The following is a 26,757-nucleotide window of genomic DNA, read 5'->3' on the forward strand; positions in this document are numbered from 1 at the left end:
GTGCATCTCATGTGCCAACCGCACAAGAACCAGTCCAGGGGCACTGGCAACGATCTTACTTGGCTTGCCGGGTCTTCTCACGCACAGCCCATTTCCAAAGGTCTCGGTCCGTAGTCATCGCCTCGGTGAGGCCCAATGTACGAAGGTCTTGCCTCACCACCTCAGCCCAGGTCTTCCTGGGCCTACCTCTTCCACGGGTTCCCTCAACTGTTAGGGTGTGGCACTTTTTCACGCAGCTATCCTCCTCCATTCTCACCACATGTCCATACCAGCGCAATCGTCTCTCTTGCACGCCACAACTGATGCTTCTAATGTTCAGCTTTTCTCTCAAGATACTTACACTCTGACGGGTATTCACATTGACATTACACATCCAACGGAGCATACTGGCTTCATTCCTTGCGAGCTTACGTATGTCCTCAGCAGTTACAGCCCATGTTTCACTGCCATGTAGCATGGTTGTTCGTACGCATGCGTCATACAGTCTGCCTTTTACTCTGAGTGAGAGTCCCTTTGTCGCCAGCAGGGGTAAGAGCTCTCTAAACTTTGCCCAGGCTATTCTTATTCTAGCAGCTACACTTTCAGCGCACCCACCCCCACTACTAACTTGGTCGCCCAGATAGCGGAAGCTATCGACTACCTCTAGTTTTTCACCCTGGAATGAGATAGAAGTTGTTTCCTGTTTGTTTGCAGTCTTTATTGCACCTGAACATCTGCCACAAACAAAAACTAACTTGCTAGTTAACCTATGTGTCCATAGCTTGCACCGGGTACATCTTATAGAGTTACTACCTACTCCTTTTCTACATACTGAGCAGGGCCATCTACCTGAAGGGGTTTGTGTTTTATCTACCTTCCTACTTATTAGGATTTTGGTTTTAGCTAGGTTGACTCTAAGGCCCTTCAATTCTAGACCTTGCTTCCACACCTGAAACTTCTCCTCTAGTTCTGATAGTGACTCCGCAATTAGGGCAAGGTCATCAGCATAGAGGAGCTCCCAGGGGCAACCTGTCTTGAACTCCTCTGTGATTGCCTGGAGGACTATGGTAAATAATAGGGGGCTGAGGACGGAACCTTGGTGGACCCCTACCTCTACCCGGAATTCATTGCTGTACTCATTTCCAACCCTCACCTTACTGGCAGCATCTCTGTACATGGCTCGCACAGCTCTCACTAACCATTCTTCTATCCCAAGTTTCCTCATTGACCACCAGATAAGGGATCGGGGGACCCTGTCAAAGGCTTTCTCCATGTCAACGAAAGCCAGGTACAGAGGTTTATCCTTAGCTAGGTATTTCTCTTGCAACTGTCTCACTAGAGACATATATATATATGCACACACATACATACACACATATGTATATACATACATATATATATATATATATATATATATATACATCAAAATCAAATGGAAATTGTAGTTGTGATCTCTGTGCCAGTGGCACATAAAAAGCACCATCCGAATGTGGCTGATGCCAGCGCTGCCTTGACTGGTTTCCGTGCTGGTGTCATGTAAAAAGCACCATCAGATCGTGGTTGATGCCAGCTCCTCTGGCCCCTGTGCCGGTGGCATGTAAAAAAAGCACCCACTACACTCTCGGAGTTGTTGGCGTTAGGAAGGGCATCCAACTGCAGAAACATTGCCAGATCAAACTGGAGCCTGATGCAGCCTCCTGGCTTCCCAGACACCAGTCAAACCGTCTGACCCCTAACAGCATGGAAAATGGACATTAAACGATGATGATGATGATGACATACTTTATTATTAAAGCTGCAAAAACATCATAAAAAACAACTGTTACTCAGAGTTTCACATTCCTGTTCATCAGACAGTTTTGATTGAGAAAACCAAAACTGTCCAACGAATGGGGACATGGAACTCCGAGTAACAGTTTTTTTGCAGCTTTAATAATAAATCATAATACTCTACCTCTGGTATTTGAGTACTATTTTTCTCCACCTTGTTTCACATTTATGTGCTTGCTTACATCTGATGCTTCTTAAATCCAACTTTTCTCTCAGGGCGCTTACACTCTGTCATGTATGCACAGACATTACACATCCAACGAAGCATACTGGCTTCATTCCTTGAGAGCTTATGCATGTCCTCAGCAGTCATGGCCCATGTTTCACTGCCATGTAGCATGGCTGTTCGTACATGTGTCATACAGTCTACCTTTTACTCTGAGCGAGAGGCCCTTTGTAACCAGCAGAGGTAGGAGCTCTCTGAACTTTGCCCAGGCTATTCTTATTCTAGCATCGACACTTTCAGAGCATCTACTGCCACCACTGACTTGGTCCCCTACGTAACAGAAGCTATCAACTATTTGTAGTTTTCCTCCCTGGAATGTGACAGAAGCTGTTCTCTGCACATTTTCAGTGTTTATAGCACCTGAGTATTTGCCACATACAAAAACTATCTTCCCAGTTAACCTTCCTTTGATATTGCTGCATCTCTTATGTATCCATAGCTTACACTGGGTACATCTTATGGAGTTTCTACCTATGCCTTTTCTACAGATTGAGCAGGGCCATGTACCTGAAGGGATTTGTGGTTTGTCTGCCTTCCTACTTATTAAGACTCTGGTTTTAACTAAATTGACTCTAAGATCCTTTGATTCTAATCCTTGCTTCCACACCTGAAACTTTTCGTCTAGTTCCGGTATATATATATATATATATATATATATATATATATATATATATATATATATATATATATATAGTATATAATATAATCATAATACACAATATATCAGAATTTATAAACTTCAAGAGAATGCAAAATAATTCTTTTTTTTTTTTGGTTTTGAGTGGAAGAGTAGTGAAACTCAATGCAGATAAAGCTACAAACAATAACATGCGAGTATTGGAATAAAAATCTCTTTGTATAGAAAAAATCCTAAGATCCTTGGTTCAATAGCAGAATGTCTGTAATGTTTACAGAAGATGTTGGTTTGAATTCCATAGGCAGCCTCTGACTTTCTCTATCCAAAGAATTTTTCAGCCCAATATGACATGCTATTATTTGTAGCTTTATATGCTTCAAGTTTCACCACTCCCAAAAACATTTTACACACACACACACATCATGGAATAGTGGATGTTAAATGATGATGATGATGATGATGATTTCCTGAAGTGAGAATATCATACAAAATATTATTTATATATATATATACATATATATATATATATATATAAAACAAATTCTACATATAAATAATTAGTATATAATATATATGTAATGATAATATATAATATACAATATATATTATATATTTAAATGTGTGAAATCTCGCATAAATGTATTATGATTTATTTATTCCATTATTTATTTACATGGGTACACAAGAAGTATGTCTGGAAATATATTAGCTGCATTTCTTCTTTAGGTAAGTTGTTTTTGTGTGTCTTGTCTTTCATTTTCCATATGGAATTTGCTTTTGGTTTGTATAACCATAATTGTTATCAGTAATTAAAGCACCATCATATGTGTCTTTTGATATGACATTCTCTTCAAGTATTCCTTAGCAAGAAATGTAGATGGTAGAAGAGAAAGAATGGATGTGAGAGGGAGAGAGAGAGACAGAGTTGGGCAGGGATAGAGAGATAGAAATAAAAGAGAAGGAAACAAGATAACAAAGACGGCAGATACTATGAGCGATCGTCTGTCATTTCCAGGAACTGTGCATAGACTTCCCTGGTGCAGTCTCCTTTAGTGTTGAACGAGAACTTGTAATAACTGCCATCAGCACATACAACTGAAATTACATAAAATGACAGGAATTGAATAACTTTTGTAGTGAATTTTTTATGAAAGACATTCAGACATTGATTTAAATATACTTTTTTGAATTCTTTTCAGTGTTTCAGACTCTTAACCCTTTTGCATTCAGATTGCTCTCTCAGATGTAACGCTTATTTATTCACATTATTGAATTATCCTGAAACTCCAAAATTTTGAAGATGTAGTTTATTTTTTAAAATGGCATTGTAGGGTAGGTATGCCTGATTGAGCCAGTTTGAACATAAAACAAGTAGGAATATATTAACAAGATATGGTTGGTTTAAATGCTAAAGAGTGAAACTGTCTTCATGATGAGGCGCTTCCTAGAGAAGGTTCTTAGTCAATAATACTTAATTTGGTACTCAGTTGATTGAATCATTCAAATGACTAAGTTTACCTATTGAGTTACATTTCTTTAGAGAGTTATCTCCCCCCAGGAAGTTAATCCAGATAATCTATGGCAGTATACACGAAGGCCTACATGTAACAGGCATTTGGACAGTTTCTGTCTGCAAAATTTTATTCACAAACAAAAGCAATGACAGAAGACACCGATTTACGGTACCTCACAATCAGATCAAGCTAAGAACTAGATGGCTGTGAAACAATCTTCTCAACTGCTTACACATCCAACATAAGAAATATAATAAACATGGGAAATGTAAGTTATCTAGTATATATAAATCACAGTATGTATGTGTATACTGACTAATGCATACATTTCCACAATTCTCAACCGATTTTCACCAAACTTTACACACACATTACTTATGTGCCAAGGATGGTTATGTACTATAACATTTTGCTCAAAGCTCCCACATAAATGGACAAACCTGGAAAAACGGTGGTTTACATGGGATTTTCTCTAATTCATTGTATGTACATAGTTTTTTTTTTGTATGTAGGGTCTTCTATACCTTTTAAATCTATATGGTCATATATTGGCAGTAGAGAATATTTTGGGGAAGTTTTTACAATTTTTTTACTTATTATTTATATGTTGTAACTGTGTATTATTACTTTCTATATTTTTTTATGTGTGCATTGGTGTATAGTGTCTGAAGGATTTGGTTAGAGAATATAAATGTGAAAGGATTTCGACTGTTCTCCATACTTTTTTTGTCTATATGGTCATATATTTGCATTACAGAATATTTTTTAGTTGTTTTCACATTTTTTAAATTTATTTATTTATATGTTAAACCATCCAAAGGAAGGGTGCATCTGATAATATTAATATACAGAAAGGTTTTATGAGGATCTTTTTCTATCAGTGAGAGCCAAATGGTTTGAGAAGGAAACTAAAATTCAAAACAGAACAAAAGTGCTTACCTATCACAGAATTATTGTCAGAGCCAAAGGCACAAATGCAATGTGTGGCACCTCCAGGGACTTGGAATTTAGAAAAACTCCATTTTGAACTAAAATATTTTGGCAAGAAACTCGCTGACGCTAAACTGAAAAGAAATAAAAAAAGCAAAACAACTATATGAACAAAAACAAACAAACTTTGAGAAACGGAATGTTACTATAGGACGTCCCAAAAGTCACTGATGAGATTCAATTTTTAATAAGTTTCTTAACTTCACAAATAAATGCATGAAATTTTGATGGGGCAACTGCTCATACTGCAAGAGAAACAATGCAATTGTTATGGCAGTGCTTTGGAGAGAATAATCTCCCACTACGGCAATATCAACTGGCCTTCACTAGCTCAAATTTTTTCTTGTAAGGATACCTGAAAGAGAGGGTTTACGTCAACAAGCTGGAGACCCTGATGCAACTGAAGGAGAACATCAATAGAGAAATCAGAGAAGTGGGGTCTGAAACTCTTGAGGGTGTTATGGTGCAAGTTTTGGAAAGAGCATGGGCATGTGAAGCCAAAAATGGCTGCCATTTCAGCGATGTCATTTTTCATATGTAATGTAGTGGTATTGCAAAATTTGACTTGTGCATATTAATTTCCATTATGTCCTTTATATTGTATCAAAATTTCATGCATTTATTTGTTAAGTTAAGGAATATATTAAAAATTGAAACCCATCAGTGACCTTTGGGACACACTGTATAAGGCTCAAATGGATACAAGATGTGTGTGTGTATCAGGGGTGTGCACTGCACACCCATTGAAAATGGCAAACTCATTATAAATATTAACCTTATTCATGAATTCAACCACAAATCATAATGGAAAACTTTTGTTAAACCCCTGCTTGAAATTTGGTGGCAGGTGTCCTGAAATAACACTGCACACCTCACAGCACATTGTATCATAATACGGTACCGGGTGTATCATAGGATAAAGGGAGAATGGCAAAAAATTAATAGCTAAGGGTGTGTGACAGCTTTGACAGCATGGTCGCATGTTCGTTTTTGTGGTGAAGTTGTATGTTCAAATTAATTTTAAATTCCTAAACTACATCCAATTTTTGTTTTACAATAATTTTTTTTTTTCTTACAATATCTTGATATAACTTTGATCTTAATTTGCTTTCAAAACTGTGTCACGCTGAATATCCCCAAGAACTATGTTATGGGTACACGTGTCTGTGGAGTGCTCAGCCACTTGCACGTTAATTTCACGAGCAGGCTGTTCCGTTGATCAGATCAACCGGAACCCTCGACGTCGTAAGCGACGGACTGCCAACATAATCATAGTATGATCAGTGTAGCAGAACACCCAATGACAACCACTACCATACACCACTTGTATGTGTGTGCATGCATACATGTGTGTGTGTGTGTGTGTATGAATGTATTTTTTCAAATAAAGAAGTATTGCACATTACAAAAATCTATCAGAAACTGAAGTTGTTTTATATGCCAAACAAAAAATTTGTACATGTAACCTTTTACATGTTACTTGTTTCAGTTGTTAGACTATGGTCAAGCTGGGGTACTGCCTCAATTTTAGTCAAACGAATTGATCTCTGTACTTATTTTTTTAAGTCTGGTATCTATTCTATTAGTCTCTGGCCAAATTGCTAAGTTATGAGGATGTAAATACACAAACACTGGTTATCAAGTAGTGGTGGAGGATGAACACAGACTCATACACACACATATTTACACAATAGGCTTCTTTCAGTATGTCTGCCAAATCCACTCACAGGGCCTGGTCAGTCTTGGGCTATAACAGAAGACACTTTTCCAAAGTGCCATGCAGCAGAACTGAACTTGGAACTACATGGTTAGGAAGTAAATTTTCCAAGAAGTTTCAACTATGTGTAACCTTTTACAATTTTTTTTCTCTCTTACTTTGCCAAAAAAACTGGTTAGTGTGCACAAGACCATTTTCAACAGAGCCACTGTGGCCGTAGGAAAGGGGGAAAAATTATACAGAACAGCTGAGATTTGACTCTACTAACGACACCTAGTGGTCAGTTATAATGTTAAACTGGGCACACATGATTTAAGTGATTTTTGTTAGAACTATGTCTGTTCTTTTTTTTTTTTTACAAGTGGATCTCTACTTATGTATGCCAGGCAAAGTAAAATAACAATAATACACAAGGGATAATTGCATAAACATAACGATGTGGCTGTTAATTAAAATACCTTGATTGCTTGTTCTTCTTTGGATCTTCACATGAAAAGATGTGTACAGTACCGTGGTCACTTGAAACACATAATAATGTTGAATCCTGATTAAAGTTTAAACTGAAATAAAAGTTTAAAATACATAAGATAATATTTTACAATAAAAATATCACTCTGCTCATCTTCATGGACTACATATCAGGTTTTGAAGTTTCTATAGGTTTACATGGTTTGAGTTAGCATATCTCTACAGTTTATTTTAATCACAGTTAATTTCCCTATGAGCTTGAAAGTTTTATATATTTATCTTTTAAGCATTCAAACAGGTCATATCAAGCCCAAAATGTTCTACCAGTTTTATGTTCAAACTAGTTCCTGTTCTACCAGTTTTATGTTCAAACTACCTCACAACATCATTGAAATCTCAAGGCTACAAGATAATACATAATTCAAATTAATGTGAATGAATAAGCTTTGGTTTGACAAAGTCATCTGAATGCTAAGGATTAAAGCCATTGGCAAATAGACTACTTTTTACTCTACTTTTCATCTCTAGAAAAAAATATATTACCAATTAAAGCATTGTTGTGTAGCTCTAAAATAAGACATTTTATTAGCTTCTCTCCATCAACTTGAAAAATAAATGGTATTCCTATTTTTACAAATGCACAAATTTGAATAACTGTGCAACAGCTCAAAGAAAAAAAAAACAATCAGATGTTAAAAAAATTAAATTGAGTTAAGACATAAATAAAAGAATAAAAGTTTGTGACATGACACTAACCAGTATATATGAGCATTGTTGGCTCCACGTCGCAGTTCATGCAACAGTGTACAGTCTGACGTATCAAATACTCGAATTAACGTTCCCTACAATAAAGAAGTAGGGCAGCTGGATAAGAAATAGATTCAAAACAAGAAAAAGAAAACAATATGAAAATCAATCAAAAATTTAATAAGAATGCAGAGATATTAATGCGATTTCGGGCCTAGAATGTCTTCATTTCAATCTCCATTTCATCCGGTGTTAAGTTGCATGCTTCAGCTAGATACATTATGTTGCTTTCAGTCAACTGTATTGTGAAATAGCTACAACTTGTTGTTGCATATTTTTTCTTTTTTTTTATCAATCATTCAAATATCAATAAAAATATATAAATACAAGCTTAAAAGCTGCACCATGGCTAATTGGGCCTGTGGCCCAAAACTAAAGAGTGCAACAAGAGTGCATCTATTGGTATGGTATTACTTTAAATTCAGTGTAAATGAAAAGCTTGTAAGTTCACAAATGTTTGGAGTTCTCTTAAAATTTGAATTTTCAACTGTTAGCATATAACAAATCCTCATCCAGACCTGATCCCAATGTTGGATGTTCAAGAACCAAATGAAGGGTAGATTTTCAATCCTGGGATCATACTGATTCCAAAAAGGTATAATATGTCTATGTAGAGCAAATGTAGACTGAGAGACAGAGGTCCCAGATGGATGGATAGACAGAATTTCACACTTATTATAGAAATACACGAGTGGAATGGCTTGCTATCCAGTCAAACTAAAACAAAGCAGATTTATGAGCACTGCCAGTTAGTTTATAACAGACATAACCATATTGTCAGTAGCCCAGTATCTTTACCTAAAAAGTACCGACTGAGGCATACATATGGACATACATAAAACATACACATTGGAACATACATACACAAACTATCAGCGTGTGTGTTCTTGTCTTGACATCACTTGATAACTGTAGATGAGTGCCACTATCATACAAGCAGTGTTATTTATTTTCAATATTCTTTGAGAACAGGTCTGGTCATTAGATAGCATTACTGTTCTTGGAAATAGGTGAAGGTTGGGGACAGGAAGAGCATCCAGCCACAGTAAATCTGCCTCAATAAACTCTGTCCAGCCCCATGCAAGAATCGAAAAGTACACATTAAAATGATGATGATTATAGAGATATATGTTAAATCATAAAACACATACACACCTGTGTGTATATGTCCAAAAGATCAATGTGTTCAAGCACTAAATCTGGGGTTCCAAGAAGTCCTTATGCCACCAACTTTATTCAATGATGAACTACGTTATTTTCTCACAAGGGGCACTACTCTAGATCCATGTCTACTGTATGCAGAGCATTTCTTCTGTTTGTTTTAGGCTGTTTCTAAGTTTTAAGAGCTCTTAAAGAGATTAAGCAAGCCTAAATTTGTTTAATTAACACATACTATGAGGGAAAAAATAGGTCTTTAAAGTCTAAATTAGGAAATATTACACACTTCTTTTGTAAGGATATGATTCATTACGTCATTACAAAACTATTCATTGTTTTGGGATGGGACATGGAATGGGAAGTGAGTCCTCATTTTTTAACTCTTCTGAGGATAGCACAAGCTTTGAAAGTGCTTAATTATACACTAAAGAAAGATTGTACACTTTCACATCCAGGCTATTTATTTACATAACTATATAAAAAAAAGAAAATTTATTACATTATTAAAATATTAAAACTATTAGATTATTTTACTATTTGCTTTGATTTGGTCTGGAGAAAGGGACTGAGCCCAAAGTGCCTTTGCATGCCCTCTTAGGTCACTGGATCTTAAATTGACTCATCATCATGCATGTTAGAATACAGAAGTGAGACAGAGTTGTATGACTACTTGGCTATTCCTATTCTATAGGTGAAGGCACATGACTCGATGGTTAGAGCATCAGGCTCACAATCATGAGGTTGTGAGTTTGATTCCCGGACTGGGCTGTTGGTCATGCTTTTTAGGCAAGATACTTTATTTCATGCTGCTCTAGTTCACTCAGCTACAGAAATGAGTTGCAACATCATTGGTGCCAAGCTGTGTCGGCTTTTCCCTTTCCCTCACGCAACATGGGTGGTGTGGAGAGGGGAGGTTGGTATGCATGGAGGACAACCTTGTCCGAACTTGTGCCTCAGAGGGTAACTTTCTAGATGCAATCCCATGGTCATTCACAACCAAAGTGGGTCTTCATTCTATAGGTATTAATAGCAATGATTGTTATGGAGGTAAAATAGGAAACTGAGACCTTAGCTGACTTGCTGGAAACTTACAATTATCACATAGGACTTGTTTATAATCCTATAGTCGGTATCTTTTTACTTTTCAGTGTACGAAGTAGTTTATCACTACAAGCTAATAAAACCCTAGTACCCATCAATCACAGTGATATAACTGTTAATAGCCAAGTGAACTGCAGAACTGAAATTTTAGTAGCATCATCTTATTCTCTGCTTGTATGGGTTAGACAGAATTTGTTGAGGCAGATTTTCTGAGGCCAAATGCCTTTTCCCGTTACCAGCTCTCACCCGTTTCCAAGTAGGGTAATATTTCTCCATGGCCAGATACATTTTCATGGAAGACTGCTTATATGCCAATGATGCTCTTCAAGGCAAGAAGATGCACACATACTCATGACAAGATTCTTCAGTTTTATATATAAACAAGCAAATAGAAAGTTGTGATTTTCATGCCTTTCACAATATCATTAAGTACGTAAAATGATGAGAGATTGATTTTGAACTGAGAAACAAAACCACACTATAGTTCAATTTGCTCACAGTTTTCTTTTACCTTGTGACATACACAAATAAAATGGAAAATATAGTGAAATTAAATTTATTTTTTTAATTCTTAAAAACAAATTACAAATCAATCTTTACAAAAGCAGTTTAATAATTTGTAACTTAACAATATACTTCTGACTTACTTTCTCTGATGCTGTTCCTAGGCGGGTGCCTTGTAAATTTAATGCAATGCAACTGAGAGCTGCTTCATGTGCTGGAATATCTAATGGTGTTTTCTCAGTATTAGCAAGGTCCACCAACTGGACATGTCCAGTCTTACGGCCAGGAAATGCTAACAATGAGTTGTTACTGTTCGGACACATGACACACAGTCCTACAAATATTAAAAACAAAATTAGTTGAAAACTCAGAATATCACAGAAACTAATTTCAATTATGAAGGAAAAACATCCAAGGAATATAGAAATACTTTTGATATATATAATTTCTCACAGAGTAAAACTAAAACTGTTTAGAGAATAAACCATTCAGAAATCCTAATTCCACATAAAAAGGAAATAGTTAAGTTAATATTGATTTCAAATTTTAGCACAATGCCATCAAGTGCAGGACAAGGGGGTAGGTCGATTACATCGACCCCAGTGCTCAACTGGTACTTAAATTATCAACCCTGAAAAGATGAAAAGCAAAGATGACCTCAGAAGAATTTGAACTCAAAGTGTAAGGACAGATGAAATACCACTAAGCGTTTTGCCTGCCATGCTAAAGATTCTGCAAGCTCGCTGCCTTTATAGCTAATTTAATATTAACATTTGATACAGGAATTATTGAAAAGGTTAACTAGAAACACTTGTAAGGTGCTGAGGAAAGAATATCAATGACAATAATGACTAAGAATGGTGGTTTGACAAGAATTATTGGAGCATCAGGAAAAACCACATAAAATACATCTAGTACACTCTGTAGAGTGGTTGGTGATAGGAACAGCATCAAGGCAAATAACATACACAAGCATGAGACTATGGAAGCGACAGCTCCCAACAGGAGATGACTAACTGTAATAGGGAAATGAAATGTCTTAAAGTGACCTGAAAAACAGATAAACAATTAACACTTACCTTTAGGGTTGGAACAAGTTTCAAATACATGTAGCTGCTGTGGGTTTTGAGTAAAAGTGTAAACTTTGATAAGAGAATCAAGAACAACAACAATTCTAGAAAACAAAAAAGAAAAAAAAATATGTATAAAAATTATAAATTTTATTTTGTTGTGTCTGGGGAGAGTCATTCTCTTTTAGTGCCGTTGTTCGGATAATGGACAAAGTCAATGACTATTGGAAAGGTTGCAAGATGCAGCAAAAATTTTTTAAAAAATAAATAAGTAAATGAGTGGAAATTTTACTGGTGAGTGTGTTAAATAATTAGGCACTAAAAGAGAATGACTCTCCCCAAACAACAAAATATGCTTCAGCACATGAGTTCACATAAAGAATCTTGCAAATCAAATCCAAAAAGGAAATATAAATTTTATCTTTTCCAGAAAATCATGCAAATATGAAAAAAGAAAACAGAAAAATTATAAATTAAAAAGAGAAACAAAGGAAAAGATTTCTTTTATCTAAATTTCATATACTTTGAAAAAGATTAAAATACGTTTTGAATGTTCTTTTCATTTAAGGTTAATTAGTTTCGAGCAGTAGTTCTCAACCAGGGTCCATATGTCCCTTGAGGGTCCACATAAGATTTTGATGTTAAAATTCATCTGCGATAAATTGGTTATACTTCTACAACACACAGAATATTTTATAATTCCTAATATTTAAACAAAAAAAAATATCACCTGAGTAAAATAAGAATCAAAGGGGTCCATGGAGAAACACTGGTTTAGGGGTTTAGGATATAGTAAACTAATTAAAAATATCAATCTGGAGAAACAACAAAACTTCCATGAAAAACTGACATCATGAGACTGAGTGGAAAAGTATGACAAGCACCACAATGCAGAATAAAGACTAAATAAAGACAGTTGCATCAAGAGGTGCCCATCTCTAATTGCAGAGGGAACACATGGAAGGGGTGGACCCAAGAAGACATGGGATGAAGTAGTGAGAAAGGATCTACAGATGTTGGGACTCACAGAGGGAATGACAAGGGACCAAAACACCTAGCGGTTTGTGGTGCTGGAAAGGACATGTCAAGTTAAGTAAAAGCATGGTTGCCTTTGCATACAGATTCATCCCCTGCAACCCTCCCCAGCTGATCAGCCCTAATCTTGTGGGTTCATAGGTGCTGGTGCCACCGAAGACTACTCCTTTGTCTATAATGTGAGCTTCCTGTTTTAAAGTGATCTAAATTCAAATCTTCCATTTTAAATGCCATGTTAATTTATGTTCCAAGCAGCAGGTTAATAATGACAAAATTATTGTTCTAAATTCTTCATTATTTCCAAAATTAATTTTAAAAATATGATAACAAAAGGGTAAACTACACCAGCAAAGAATCATCATCATCAGCATCATCTCATTTAACATCCATTTTTCTATGCTGGCATGAGCTGGATGGTTTGACAGGAGTTGGTCAGCTGGAGAGCTGCACCAGGCTCCAATTGTCAGTTTAGCATGGTTTCTATGGCTGGGTGCCCTTCTTAATGCCAATCACTTTACAGTGTGTACTGGGTGCTTTTTATGTGGTTCCTTTATGATTGCCTTATACATGGCACCAGTATGGGTGCATGTTTTTATGTGACACTGACAAGGGTGCTTTTTACATGGCACTAGCTAGCACAGGAGCTTTTTACATAGCATCAGCAAGGATACTTTTTGTGTGGCATCATAATGGATGCTTTTTTGTATTCAACTTGCTAAAAAAATAGCAGCTAAATTTCTCACAATTAAACCCCACTGCTTGAAAATTCAAACCTTAACATCTCAAAAGCATACTGAATGATGTAGCACTAGATATATTGTCCTGAAACGAAAATCACAAAAATGGGATGGATAAGGCTAGAATGTATTTGATAATACTTCTTCTAGGTCAGGAACAATGTGGAGATATACAATAACAACCTACAATTAAATAAGAATGTTTTAATAATCTAAAAAAAAAAAAAAACTAAACATCTCTCAAGAGTTCTAAGATACAAAAGAGCTTTGTTTCCAATTATACTTATAACCATTTCCCCTTTCAACCATTTCCTTTAAAGCCATTAAAATTTAAACTGGCTATATCCGGCCCAAATTTTCTACCTGTTTTATGTTCAAACTGGCTAGGCCAGCATCTCACTCCTACCGTATAATGTCATTCTAAAGATAAACAATGACATCATTGAAATCTCAGAGCTACAAGATAATGCAGGATTAATTCAAAACAATGTGAATAAATAAATATTACATTTGACAAAGTAATCTGAATGCTAAAGGGTTAACATATCTTATTTCTACAACTTTGGTTGCTACAACTCTTTGCCTACTGTTGCTCACAAATTTACTAAGGCTTGTGTATCCTTGAGTGTGAAGAGATCTCTAGTCAAAGATAAGTGAGAAAAAAAAAAGAAAAGGAAAAGGTGCATTTCATTTCTTCTATGACTGTTTGTATTGTTTAATGGCAAGCACGTGAGGCTCAGAGTGACTTACAAAATTACATTGTCTCAAAAGTTGACTATCTATTAGTATTAGTAGCTGTATCATCATCATCGTCATTTAACGTCCGCTTTCCATGCTAGCATGGGTTGGACGATTTGACTAAGGACTGGTGAACCAGATGGCTACACCAGGCTCCAATCTGATTTGGCAGAGTTTCTACAGCTGGATGCCCTTCCTAATGCCAACCACTCCGAGAGTGTAGTGGGTGCTTTAACGTGCCACCGGCACGAAGGCCAGTCAGGAGGTACTGGCAACGGCCACGCTCAAAATGATAAAATGGTATGTGCAAAGAAGTAGCAGCTAGGAGTTCTTTCTCTGCCTTAGAGAAACAAACTGCCTATCTATTAGGTATAGAACACTGTAACACAAGGAAGAATTGGCAGAGTATTAGGGCATCAGATAGAACCCAGACAGTTGGAACAAATATCACAAGGCATTCTAAGTTCAAATCCTACCACAGTCAAATTTGCCTCTCATCCATTCCGGAGTTTAACAGAAATGTAGCTCTATATGGCAATGAACTAGTAGAATTGTAAGTGGTTGAACCTGAGTTTATATTCCACCATGGCATATATGAGTGGTATGCTTAGTCTATGGCCCAGTTTAACACCACCACCTGACACCTTTGGTTTATTTAGGGAAATCCAATCTGATATATGTATTTGGGCTCATCTCCCTCCCTCGTACTTGTCTCAGAGAACCTGAAAACAATCATAGCCACAGCTTTCCTTAGAAAAACAAATAAATTATCATTAACTAGAACATAATAGCTACCAGCTAAACACACTTCTCATTTATCATCTTTAATATCAGCATTGTCATCTATTTTACAACAAACAGAATGATCTAATTTATATCACTGGACATTTGGTTAATAAGAAATACTATGCCAGTAGGGAAAATAGATGTTAATGATGATGATGAACATTTTCAAATAATTTGTATCAACAGAAATTTCTAGAAACAAATTATTTTAGGTTTTGGAAAGAAAGTCCCTTTCTTGTCACTTCCAGAATTTTCACAATATTCTCTAACTCAATTTAAAGCTCCTATCAGGGTTTGATTACAGATTGATTTAGCTGCTATTGTTAGCAAATTGAATAATCATATAGAGACTTCTGTGCTGGTATTTTAAACCCTTTTGTTGCCATATTTCTGTTGAAATACATTGTCTTTGTTTCAATTAATTTTGAAAATAATAAAGGGTTTAGTAAAATAATTTTGTCATTATTAAGGTGTCGTTTAGAATATAAATTAATATGAAATTTTGAGGGAAGGTTTTAATTTAAACCACTTTAAATTGATGTAAAAAAAGCTTCTGGAACTAAGCATATCTACAGCTCTACAAGAAATCTCATTAGTAAGCTCTATGGATGTTGATAAACATGGTTACCTATGAAACAAAAAGCACACAACAAAAGTGCCAAATATTTTACAAAAAACAAATAGTGATCTAGTAAGTTGAGCCTCGATGTGGTCAGTTGATCTATAAGGATAAGCAATGAAATTCCCCCTAAAATCATATCATACCCTCTTTAAAAAAAAAAAGCAGGTTCACACAGCATAATGTTGTCCTAAATATGAAGTACATTCAAAAAGTATCAGACTTTATTCGTGGACAAAATCCTCCCATCTGATATGTCTAGAGTACAGACGTAGTGAGCACTCGTCAGATTTTCATTTTCACCAAATGCAGAGGAGACATTGCATCAAGTTTTGCCAAAAGTTTGGTGATATTCAAGCTCAAACCACCCAGAAGATTCAGCAGGCCTTTTGCTGTGATGCCTTGGCAAAACTCTAATCAAGGAGTGGTACAACTACTTCAAATATGGCTGCACCTCAGTGGATATCAAGGTATGTTCAGCAGGCCATCCACAAGCTGAAACAAGGAGCTGACTGAGAAGGTCTGGTGAATAGCTATGTAAGACGGTCATATAACAACAATCCAGCAAATTGCTCACAAAATGGGAATAAGTATAGGATTAGTGTATTCCAGCTTAATGGAGGATTTGTGCATGCCAAGAGTGTCAGCGAAATCTGTCCCCAAAGTGTTGGTAGAGCAGCAGAAGCAACTCTACATGGAAATCGCCCAGCTCATGCCAGACTGTGCAAACTAGGACTCAGACATTCATGAAGACCATCATCACTAATGTTGAGACATGGGTTTATGGTCTCTGCTTGATGTATTCAGACAACTTGCATGAAAACAAAAATCTGACAAGCATGCAGAAAACGTCTGTTCTCTAGGCATAACAGCTAGGAATTAATGCAACCTACTGGCATGAAAATTTTCACGTATGCACAGGAAGGGTGACAACACCTCTCACCCAAAGGATTTTGCCCATACAGCATTAGTTTGGTGAGAAAAAAAAATTGGATACTTTTTGAATGTACCTTGTACACTCTTTCTAAATATAAAATTGGTTGTTCATGGTTGGAATGCCTTTAGAAGTAGTCCCTTTAATCAGAGCTAAACCGGGCTTTACACCAATAACAAAATATAACCCATACATAAAGTATGCTCTCTGTAAGAATAGATTAAAAGTGACATAAGTACAAGGAAAGCAGACAGTCAAATAGTCAGTAAGGAGAAGTTTAAGAGATACAGGGCAAAGTACAGAAGAGTCAAGCAGCTTTACAATACAATAAGTGGGGTAGAGTAGGTCAAAACAATCCAGATAGAATATGAAAAAAAAAGAAAAAGAAACTGGAAGAGAAATAGCTATTAAGAGAGGAAAAAAACGTTACTAAAGAATGCTAATTTTATCAACCAGCTCAAATTATGAGGATGGTGACTGATAATCATGGAGAGAGAACAAACAAAACTGGTAAATTAGTGATTCAATTAACATTAAACTTGATATATTTAGGATGGTCTGTTGATATTGAGATATCATTTGATTTTTTAATGCCATTTTACTAGGCTGAGTTGTGAGGTAAGAAGTTTGCTTCCCAACCACATGGCCCCGGGTTCAGTCCCATTGCAAGGCACCAAGCCAACCAAATCCTTGTGAATGGATTTAGTGGACAGAAACTCAAAGAAGTCCACCATGTGTGTGTATGTGTGTGCGTGTATCTTTATGTTTGACTCCACCACTGCTTGACAACAAAGTGTTGTTTTGTTTACATCCCTGTAACATAGCAGTACAGCAAAAGGGACTAATGGGATAAGTATCAAACTTAAAATAAGTACTGGGAGCAAAGTGCTTGACTAAACCAGGGGTTCCCAACCTTATTTTGCTTGTGGAGCCCCTGAGAGCTATCTTATCATCTATGGACCCCATATATACAGATGTAAATTTTTGAAATAAAATATTTGTTTGTAGGTTAGTAAAAACTTACAATGAAACAATTTCGTTACATTCCTAACATAAATTCCAAATACAAATCTTGAAAATTTCAATAAATATAGGTACCTCTCCTAGTAAACAAAATTTATATATGGACCCACAAATTGCAATTTTTTAATTGTGGACCCCTTTAAAGCTTCTGTGGACCCCTGGTGGTCCATGTGGATCCTGGTTTGACTAAAACAAATAAAAGATAGAAGATAACTGAATAACTAAAGGTGTGTGGGAAGCTATGCATCTTTAGTTATTCAAAATGTAAAAAGAAAATTTCTTTTTAATATAAAAAAAAATGCAAAAAATGTAAGAAGAGATTTTAAAATATGTAAAAAAAAAAAAAAAAAAAAAAAAAACTAATACAAACCGATCTCTCCGTAGTCTGACACTTCGAACTTCAGCAGAAAATTCAAGTTCAATTACATGTTTTTTTTTCAGATCGTCCCATACCATAACTAAAAGAGAAAAGGTAAAAGTTTGTTACAGATCATCATGTCCCTTTATTAAAGGAAATATACATTTGGAAATTGTTTACACTAAAGACCCATGCTGAGAAAAGCCATGTGAATGAATTTGATGGCAGGAAACTGAAAGAAGCCTATCATGTGTGTATGTATATTACATGTATGTATGTATGTGTGTGTGTGTGTGTGTGTGTCCTTGCCTTGAGATTGCAAGATAGTTGTAAACGAGCGTGGTGTTGATCGTTAGCAATTGCTTATGAAAGCATGTCTGACCATGAAGTAATATTACCTTGCTTGGAAAACAAGTGATGATTGGCAAAGAAAAGGACATCTGACTGCAGATATTAAAACAACAATGATGAAGATGTTGATAATGATGATAATGATGATGATGTAATAATATAAAACAATTTCCAATGTTCTGATTTCAAAATTTTCTGCTTATAAATTCATTCAATTTTGAAGTCCAAAAGTAACGTTTCCTCTTATCCCATTTTTTTTTTTTTTTAAGGAATCAAGGCATCAGTATGGTTCAACATTTTATGGAAACCCACTGCAGTAGAAGCCTGTCATTATTTGCCTCCTTATAAAGTGAGTGGAGGATTTACTAGGATCTACTTTGCTTTTCATTTTATGTGGTACACATCAAAAATAAACATTGGTCATGGGCTGTGATTAGTACAATTAATCACATCCCACACCTACAAATTTGAGCTCATACAAAAGAGATCAATACTATTTATCTCTGTAGATACTGAATTAACAGAAGCAGACGCAATTTAATTAAGTATACTTCTTTCAGCCTCGTCAAAAGAAATCGATACTATTCATTTCAGGTTTCTTTTGAAGTATTGTGTAAAGACCTTATAAACAGATTACGCAACTTAACAGTTTGTTAATCTAAGGCAAGTATTTCTATCATAATCGCTATCACATCAGGAAAAGAATTCCCATTTGTAACAAGAATGTTTACTGTTCCATTAAGAAGGAAAAAAAGTACAAAGGATTGTCTAACTTATATTGCTAACAGTTCTAGTGAACATATTCTGTGAAGCACTGATCTGAAGATTCTAAAGATCACAAATGAGAAGCTAAAAGTCAATTGTGTTTCTTTCAACACAGTCTTAAGAATTTATTTATTTATTTATCATATATTTAGGCACAGGTGTGGCTGTTGTGGTAAGAAGCTTGCTTCCCAACCACATGGTTCCAGGTTCAGTCCCACTGCATGGCACCTTGGGCAAGTGTCTTCTACTATAGCCTCAGGTCGACCAAAGCTTCGTAACTCGATTTGGTAGACGGAAACGGAAAGAAGCCCATCATTTATGTGTGTGTGTCTGTTTGTACCCCATCACCACTTGACAACTGGTGTTGGCGTGTTTACGTCCCCATAACTTAACAGTTCAGCAAAAGGAGGCTGATAGAGAAAGAAGTCCTGGGATTGATTTGTTCAACTAAAACCCTTTCAGGTGGTACTCCAGCATGGCCACAGTCAAATGATTGAAACAAGTAAAAAAAAATACCAAAACACACAGCAAATAGATATAATCATTAGAACATTTCAGCTCTTTACATTCTGAGTGTAATTCCTACCAAGGTTATCTTTTCCTTTCATATCTTCCAGTGCCAATAAAATAAAGTACCAATCCAGGGCCCAGGGCAGTGAATTAGCAGAATTAGTAGAGCATATATACAAAAGATACAACATAAAAGACATGCGTTAGCCATTCAAAAACACATAAAGACTTAACATTTATTATTTGTAAAAATATAAACTTGTTACCAGTTCAAATATGCTTGAGACATAATTGAACCACTAAAAAACATTTACTGCATTTTGTCATGGAGAAAAATTCTCACTGTAGACTAATAGGTGTAAACACACCAAGTCAAGTTTATATTTGTACAGATTTGAATATGCCTCAAGCATATTTGAATTGGTTTATATTTGTACACACCACTGCTTATCACTTTGAATTTATATTTATTTCTACTGCACAAACTGTGATTTGGTTGCTGATAAGGACACGCAGCAACTAGGTTGCTGTTTGTATAATGAAAATTTACTGCATTTTGTTACTGCATTTTGTCATGGAGAAAAATTCTCACTGTAGACTAATAGGTGTAAACACACGAAGTCAAGTTTATATTTGTACAGGTTTAAATATGCCTCAAGCGTATTTGAACTGATTTATATTTGTACACATCACTGCTTAGCACTTTGAATTTATATTTATTGTTTCTCAACATTTGCACCACACAAACTATGACTTGGTTGCTGACAAGGATACGCTGCAACTAGGTTGCTGTTTGTATAATGAAAATTTTGAGATGTTTAAGTGAAGTCAAGAGTCTTTTTGTGTTTTTGAATTGCTAACATGTGTCTAAGATACATCAAGCTAAGTAAAATTATCGTCTTCCACACACACAGGCTTGTCCTTTCAGGTGCCAGTGCTGTGTCAACCCACCCATGCCAGTGCTGCATAAATGCACCCATGCTGGTGGCATGTAAAAAGCACTCAGCACACTCTGTTAATTGGTCAGCATAAGGAAGGGCACCCAGCCATAGAAACAATGCAACAGCAGAAAGTTTGAGTCTATACAGCTCCCTGCTAGTCAGCTCCATGTCAAACAGTCCAACCCATGCCAACATGGAGAGCAAGCATTAAATGATGACAATTATGATGATGATGATGATGTCTTCCACACTGCGATTGCTTTAGTTTCAACACTTGCCTGCTAAGTACAACTCGGAAATCAAAAACATTGCCTTGAGTATGTGTCCCAGCTCTTTACTTTCTAAGAGTTGCAGCAGATAAGGTGAATTTGTCTTTAAAAAGCCAACAAAGATGGTGTCTTGTGAAAAATACCCAAAGGAAACCAATTTTGTATTCTTCCAACAAAATTCCATGATAAGCAGACAATTGTTCTGCTACTTGATAAGATTGAAAGATTCAGTAAAGTGCTCTATAAATCTACACCTGACAATAAAACTGATTTAGAAATAATACATTTATAAATCTCTGAGAGAGATTTATGCAGGAGTGATACGATGAAGTAGTTGTATGCTATCAACTTAATGTGACAGTCCCCTGAAGGGAATAATACTACTTTTGGTTAGACTTAGGAAGCTGCACCGCTTCCTGTCGGCCTTGACACATTTCCTGTTTCTTTATGTTAACAAAGGGGAGACAAGCACCTCCACCCAGCTAAGTCTGCATCCAGAGACATGTTTCTGGGTCTTTGCTCATCATCAGTCTGGAGTAGCATGACCTGCTAGTCGAAGATGCCTGTCAAGCTCTTGTAAACATATAATAATTCTAGTGAAATACATTCACTGATTTCAAATTTAGAAATAATATATTTCTAAACATCTCAGAGAGATTTATGCAGTAGTGATACGATGAAGTAGTTGTATGCTGTCAACTTAATGTGACAGTCCTCCTTGTAAACATAAGGACACAGGAAATGTGTCAAGGCCGACAGGAAATGGTGCAGCTTCCTAAGTCTAACCAATGGTAGTATTATTCCCTTCAGGGGACTGTGACATTAAGTTGACAGCATAAAACTAATTTAGTTCAGTAGGAACTGCTCTACAGATCATCTTAAAATATAGTCCAGTCTTCCTTTTTCTTTATTTTTTTTGACTTTGGTTATTTGGATGGAAAAGATTTCGTTCATTCATTTATTTATTTACTTGTTTTCCATCCATTTTTCAATGCCAACATGAGCTACATGAATACATATTGTTGAAGCATTTTTTTTTTAGTCAAGTGCCTTTCCAGCTACTAAATCATGTTTTCCAAGTAAGGGAGTTTTTATTTTGCTTGCCTTCATAAAAGCAGAGAGAAATGACAAGAGAAAACTACTCATAGCTCAGCAATTTTTCATGTGACTGCAGAATGTAAATATTCTAAGATACATTTGCACACATACACAAAATGGATAAAAGGTCCTTCCCAACCCATAGACTCATAAGGTTAATTTTCTGGATTCTGTAGCATATATATTTTCTATTCTACTGGACAGGCTGCTGGTCCATCACAGGATTATTCATTCTTACCAGCTGAGTGGACAGGAACAGCTTGAAATGAAGTGTACTGCAAAAGAACACAATGCAGTACCCAGTTCAAGAATTGAAACCACAATCTTACAATCGCAAGTATGTCTTAGCCACTAAGCCATGTGGCTCTACACATATAGCCACTAAATATAACAGCCACTTCAAAAGCTATTATATTAAGGAGTAGACCACTGATTATAGGTCAAAAACTATGATCTTGTATGCCTAGACCAGTATTTCTCAACTTTTTTTCTCATGCTCCACTTCAACCTGTGTCCTACTAAGAATAGATAAAGTTGGTATGTGTATATGTATCATATTTAGTTTAGGTCCACTGGTGTTAGAAACAGAATGGTACCAAAACAATTATAACTAATAATAAAGACGCAAAATTTATTCTATGTCAACTTAATTGTGTTATATGATAACAGCAGTTTCTTTGTGATTGTAGATCAGGAGGAAGAGCAGTTTGCCCTGGAGTGGTCATGTAAAGTGACCCTTGATGCTACAAGCCATTTCTTCCTACCTGTACTTAGTGGTTTTAAAGTGAGCATCAGTCCACACAATTTTATCCCATTCTTTAGACTTGGAGGCTAAGGTGGCTGCTGTGACCAGCAAGCTGTAGGTTTTACATTAGAGTAGCCTTCTCCTAGCTGAACTGCCTGAAGGGTTGAAGAGCTCCACCCACCCTAGAATTCCTGGAAGGGTGTCAAAGAGCACACTGGATTACCTTAGGGACTCCACTACTTGATTTGTTGTTGAAGCTAACTCCCCTAAACTTATCCTTTCTCAAGGCACTCACAAGGCAGTGCTTGGAGTTAGTTCCATAACCTGCTAATTAACCCATAGCTTGGGACTTGACAGGTGCTACTACACTGGGTCAGAGTAGACCTAGGAACAAGAGTGGGTAAGAAGTGATTCCACATTCCTCAAAATTTGGAAATTCTCGAACCAGGGCTCCACTATTGAAAGCAGTTATACATACACACATATATATATCTATATACATATGTATATCTATATACATATGTATATATATATATATATATATATATATATATATATATATATATATATATATATATTAATAAAGGTCACAAAAGTGACAGAGGGTGCTGATTAGCACCACTTATGCTGAGATAAGAGTTAACTCCAAAGCCACTAAGGCAGAATACTTAATGACTGACAAAGGGAGGTAAGTCCCTAGCAAACAGCCATATCACGATTTTGAATTTTGGTGTAGACCACTTTAATTATCATCAGCGGCTCTTAACACCTGGTGTTAAACCCAACTTCCTTAGTCAATCTTATAAGAAAAACTATTGAAATTATGTGCTGATGAGAATTAAGATGGTCTACATCAAAATTTAAAATCATGATATGGCTATGTATGCTAAGGGCTTACCTCCCTTTGTTGGTCATTAAGTATAGTGCTTTAGTGGCTTTTGCATTTAAGCCACCCTTTTAATTTGTTGTTTACGCTTTTACTGTTTTGAAAATCAAGGTACCATGTAAAACTGTTGATGTGGGTGCTGGCATCACATAAAAAGCACTGGTACTGGTGCCACATAAAAAATACCCAGTACACCGAGGAGCAGTTGGTGCTAGGAAGGGCATCCAACCATAGGAACCAATCCGAAACAGACTATGGAACTTGATGTGGCCCTGGCCTTACCAGTTCCTGTCAAATCATCCAACCCATGCCAGCATGATAAAATGGTCATTAAATGATGATGACGATGACGATGATATTGTTCAATGCATCCTTACATACTTTTAAGAAAGTCGAGTGTGATTTAAGAAAGATTTAGCTGATCTTTCCACACATCAACAGACCATGCAGAAGTTCTCTTGTTGACTGGGCATAAAAGTTAATTATAAATTAGGGTAACAACTAACGTGAAAAATATGGCTACATATATTATAGAGGAGTGGAACTATCTATGATTTCTGTCACAATTCATTCTATAGTAACTTTCCCATTCAAAAGGGCAGAGATGAAATATATATTTCTTGGAAATCACAAACCAACATAACTATTATTTATAAGAAATCTTCAAGAATCAAAGACTACCTCTGAAGCAAGTATACTGGAATCAATAGTATGATGCTATTGTTTGACCACAGCTCAACTCCAATTGAAGAAACCTTTTCAGTATGATGCTCTCATGATGGGCTGTAAAGCTGAAGAGTACAGAATTTCCAGAATATCTGTACAAAACAAAGAGAAAATATTTGGAAATTGGCTCAACTTCCGAATACTTAGTGCCTTTAGTCACTGCATTCATATGCAAAAGGTCACAAGCAGATCTCCACTAAAGTGTCAAGAGGTTATATCCTGTACATGTATCAAGATATACTTCAACTTCAGCACTGTAGTTATAAAAATAACTGCAAAGAATTGAGTATAACTTACTACTGTAAGTAGCAGAAACTTTAAACTTTTAGTATTCACATTATTCTATCAAAAGTAATGCTTATTGATACACACTGCTTTGAACTAATTATGAATTATCTCATAGCTTTGAGATTCTGACAATGTGATTGTTTATTTTTAGAATGACATTGTGTTGGGTAGGTATGGGAAGCTGGATCTAATCAGTTTGAACATAAAACAGGTAGAATATTTGGGCATGATATGGCCAGTTTAAAAGTTAAAGGGCTAATAGTAATAAGTAGTTGATAAAATTCTTGAACTGAGTTTAAATCTTCCCATCCATGTTGCTGATAGAGAGGCAAGTTTTGCCAGGCAGACTAAGACTAACATTAGCTTCAGTTGATAGCAATGCAATAAATACATACATTTGATGTAATTAAAGTATAAAATTCTATTTCTTTGATAAGACGCATTCATTCTCATGAAATTAGTTAACATGGGAAGGTCAGAAAGATAATTAAAGAGTTTCAAGTGAACCTCTATCAGTGGTTGAAAGTTCCCAGTTGATAAAAGATATCAAAATTATAAATACAGAACCAATCTAATTTCATTAAATTTTCACTTCAGAGGAGTAATGTGACTGATCAAATATTAAGTGGTTTGATTAACCACCTTCATTAGCCACACTGAATAATTCAACAATTAACATTATCTAAATAAACATAAGAAAGCAAGTTTTCACATTTAAATGAGAAATTTACTAATGCAGTTCTATCAGCTAGCCAAAGTTCGAGATAATTCTTCAAGTGGATACATTCAGAGAAACAAGTACACTACACACCCACACACACACACACACCCACCCACACAATTTTAGCAGATCAAATTTTTGATTAGTACATAAGGACAAGAGTTTTAAATATACATTTTTAACAGGAGAATATAATATGCACTCAGGACATACATTATATATACACATTAACACCCAGACCTGATGAATAAAAGTGTGTTCATGTTTGAACACTCCAAATTAGGACTATATATAAATGTAACTTGATGTTGGACATTAAAAAGTATTCAAAATGATAATAACTGAACAAATGGGTTCCTAATTATTGTTTTTGTTTTGAGTGCGGGGGTGGTTATTGTTTTCTTGTAATGCTCAGTGAACTGCAACCATGCTGGGGCACCACACTGAATGGGGTAATCAAACAAATTTATTCCAGTACTTTATTTAAGTCTGATACATATCTTATCAGTGTCTTTTGTGGAAATGATAAATTACAAAGAAACACTGGTTGTTAAATGGCGATGGGACACACACACACACACACGCATAAGGCTTCCACACAGTTTCCATCTATCAAATTCATTCATAAAGCATTGGTCAGCCTGGGGTTATATTAGAAAACGGGCCAAGCAGTGAGACAGAATCCAAGAGATTAAACATTTAGATTCATGGCTAGTCATATGTCATATGGTATTTTGTTGTTTATTATTAAGTTCATTAATTTGGTGCCGCTAATAAAACTTAATGTCACAAAAAAAATTATATTTTTAAAAAATGTGTTGTCAATATGAAAAATTTAGAATGTTCTGTTCAAACTACTGGTTTATTTATTGTTCCATAGGAGACAAGTGGAGGCGCAATGGCCCAGTGGTTTGGGCAGCGGACTCGCAGTCATAGGATCGCGGTTTCAATTCCCAGACCAGGCATTGTGAGTGTTTATTGAGCGAAATCACCTAAAGCTCCATGAGGCTCCGGCGGGGGATGGTGGTGAACCCTGCTGTACTTTTCCACCACAACTTTCTCTCACTCTTTCTTCCTGTATTTCAAAGGGCCAGCCTTGTCACACTGTGTCACGCTGAATATCCCCGAGAACTACGTTAAGGGTTCACGTGTCTATGGAGTGCTCAGCCACTAGCACGTTAATTTCACGAGCAGGCTGTTCCGTTGATTGGATCAATTGGAACCCT

At 36.0% G+C, this 26,757-nt stretch overlaps 1 protein-coding gene across 2 annotated transcripts in view; it reads right to left on the reverse strand.

The window, feature by feature from the left end:
* Positions 1-3,306: 3,306 nt before the first annotated feature.
* Positions 3,307-26,757, reverse strand: part of LOC106867748 (WD repeat domain phosphoinositide-interacting protein 3) — a 67,158-nt gene continuing 43,707 nt past the window's right edge. For both annotated transcript variants that reach the window (XM_014912711.3, XM_089352416.1), the window contains 7 exons: positions 18,244-18,331; positions 12,011-12,105; positions 11,075-11,265; positions 8,118-8,203; positions 7,352-7,453; positions 5,126-5,250; positions 3,307-3,767 (listed from right to left, as the gene is read on the reverse strand). In XM_014912711.3, the coding sequence (XP_014768197.1) occupies positions 3,661-3,767; positions 5,126-5,250; positions 7,352-7,453; positions 8,118-8,203; positions 11,075-11,265; positions 12,011-12,105; positions 18,244-18,331 (794 nt within the window). In that variant the 3' untranslated portion in view covers positions 3,307-3,660. The remainder of the gene's footprint in view (positions 3,768-5,125; positions 5,251-7,351; positions 7,454-8,117; positions 8,204-11,074; positions 11,266-12,010; positions 12,106-18,243; positions 18,332-26,757) is intronic.

Source organism: Octopus bimaculoides, chromosome 1, assembly GCF_046866305.1.
Source record: "Octopus bimaculoides isolate indiv1 chromosome 1, ASM4686630v1, whole genome shotgun sequence".
Lineage (NCBI taxonomy): Eukaryota > Metazoa > Mollusca > Cephalopoda > Octopoda > Octopodidae > Octopus > Octopus bimaculoides.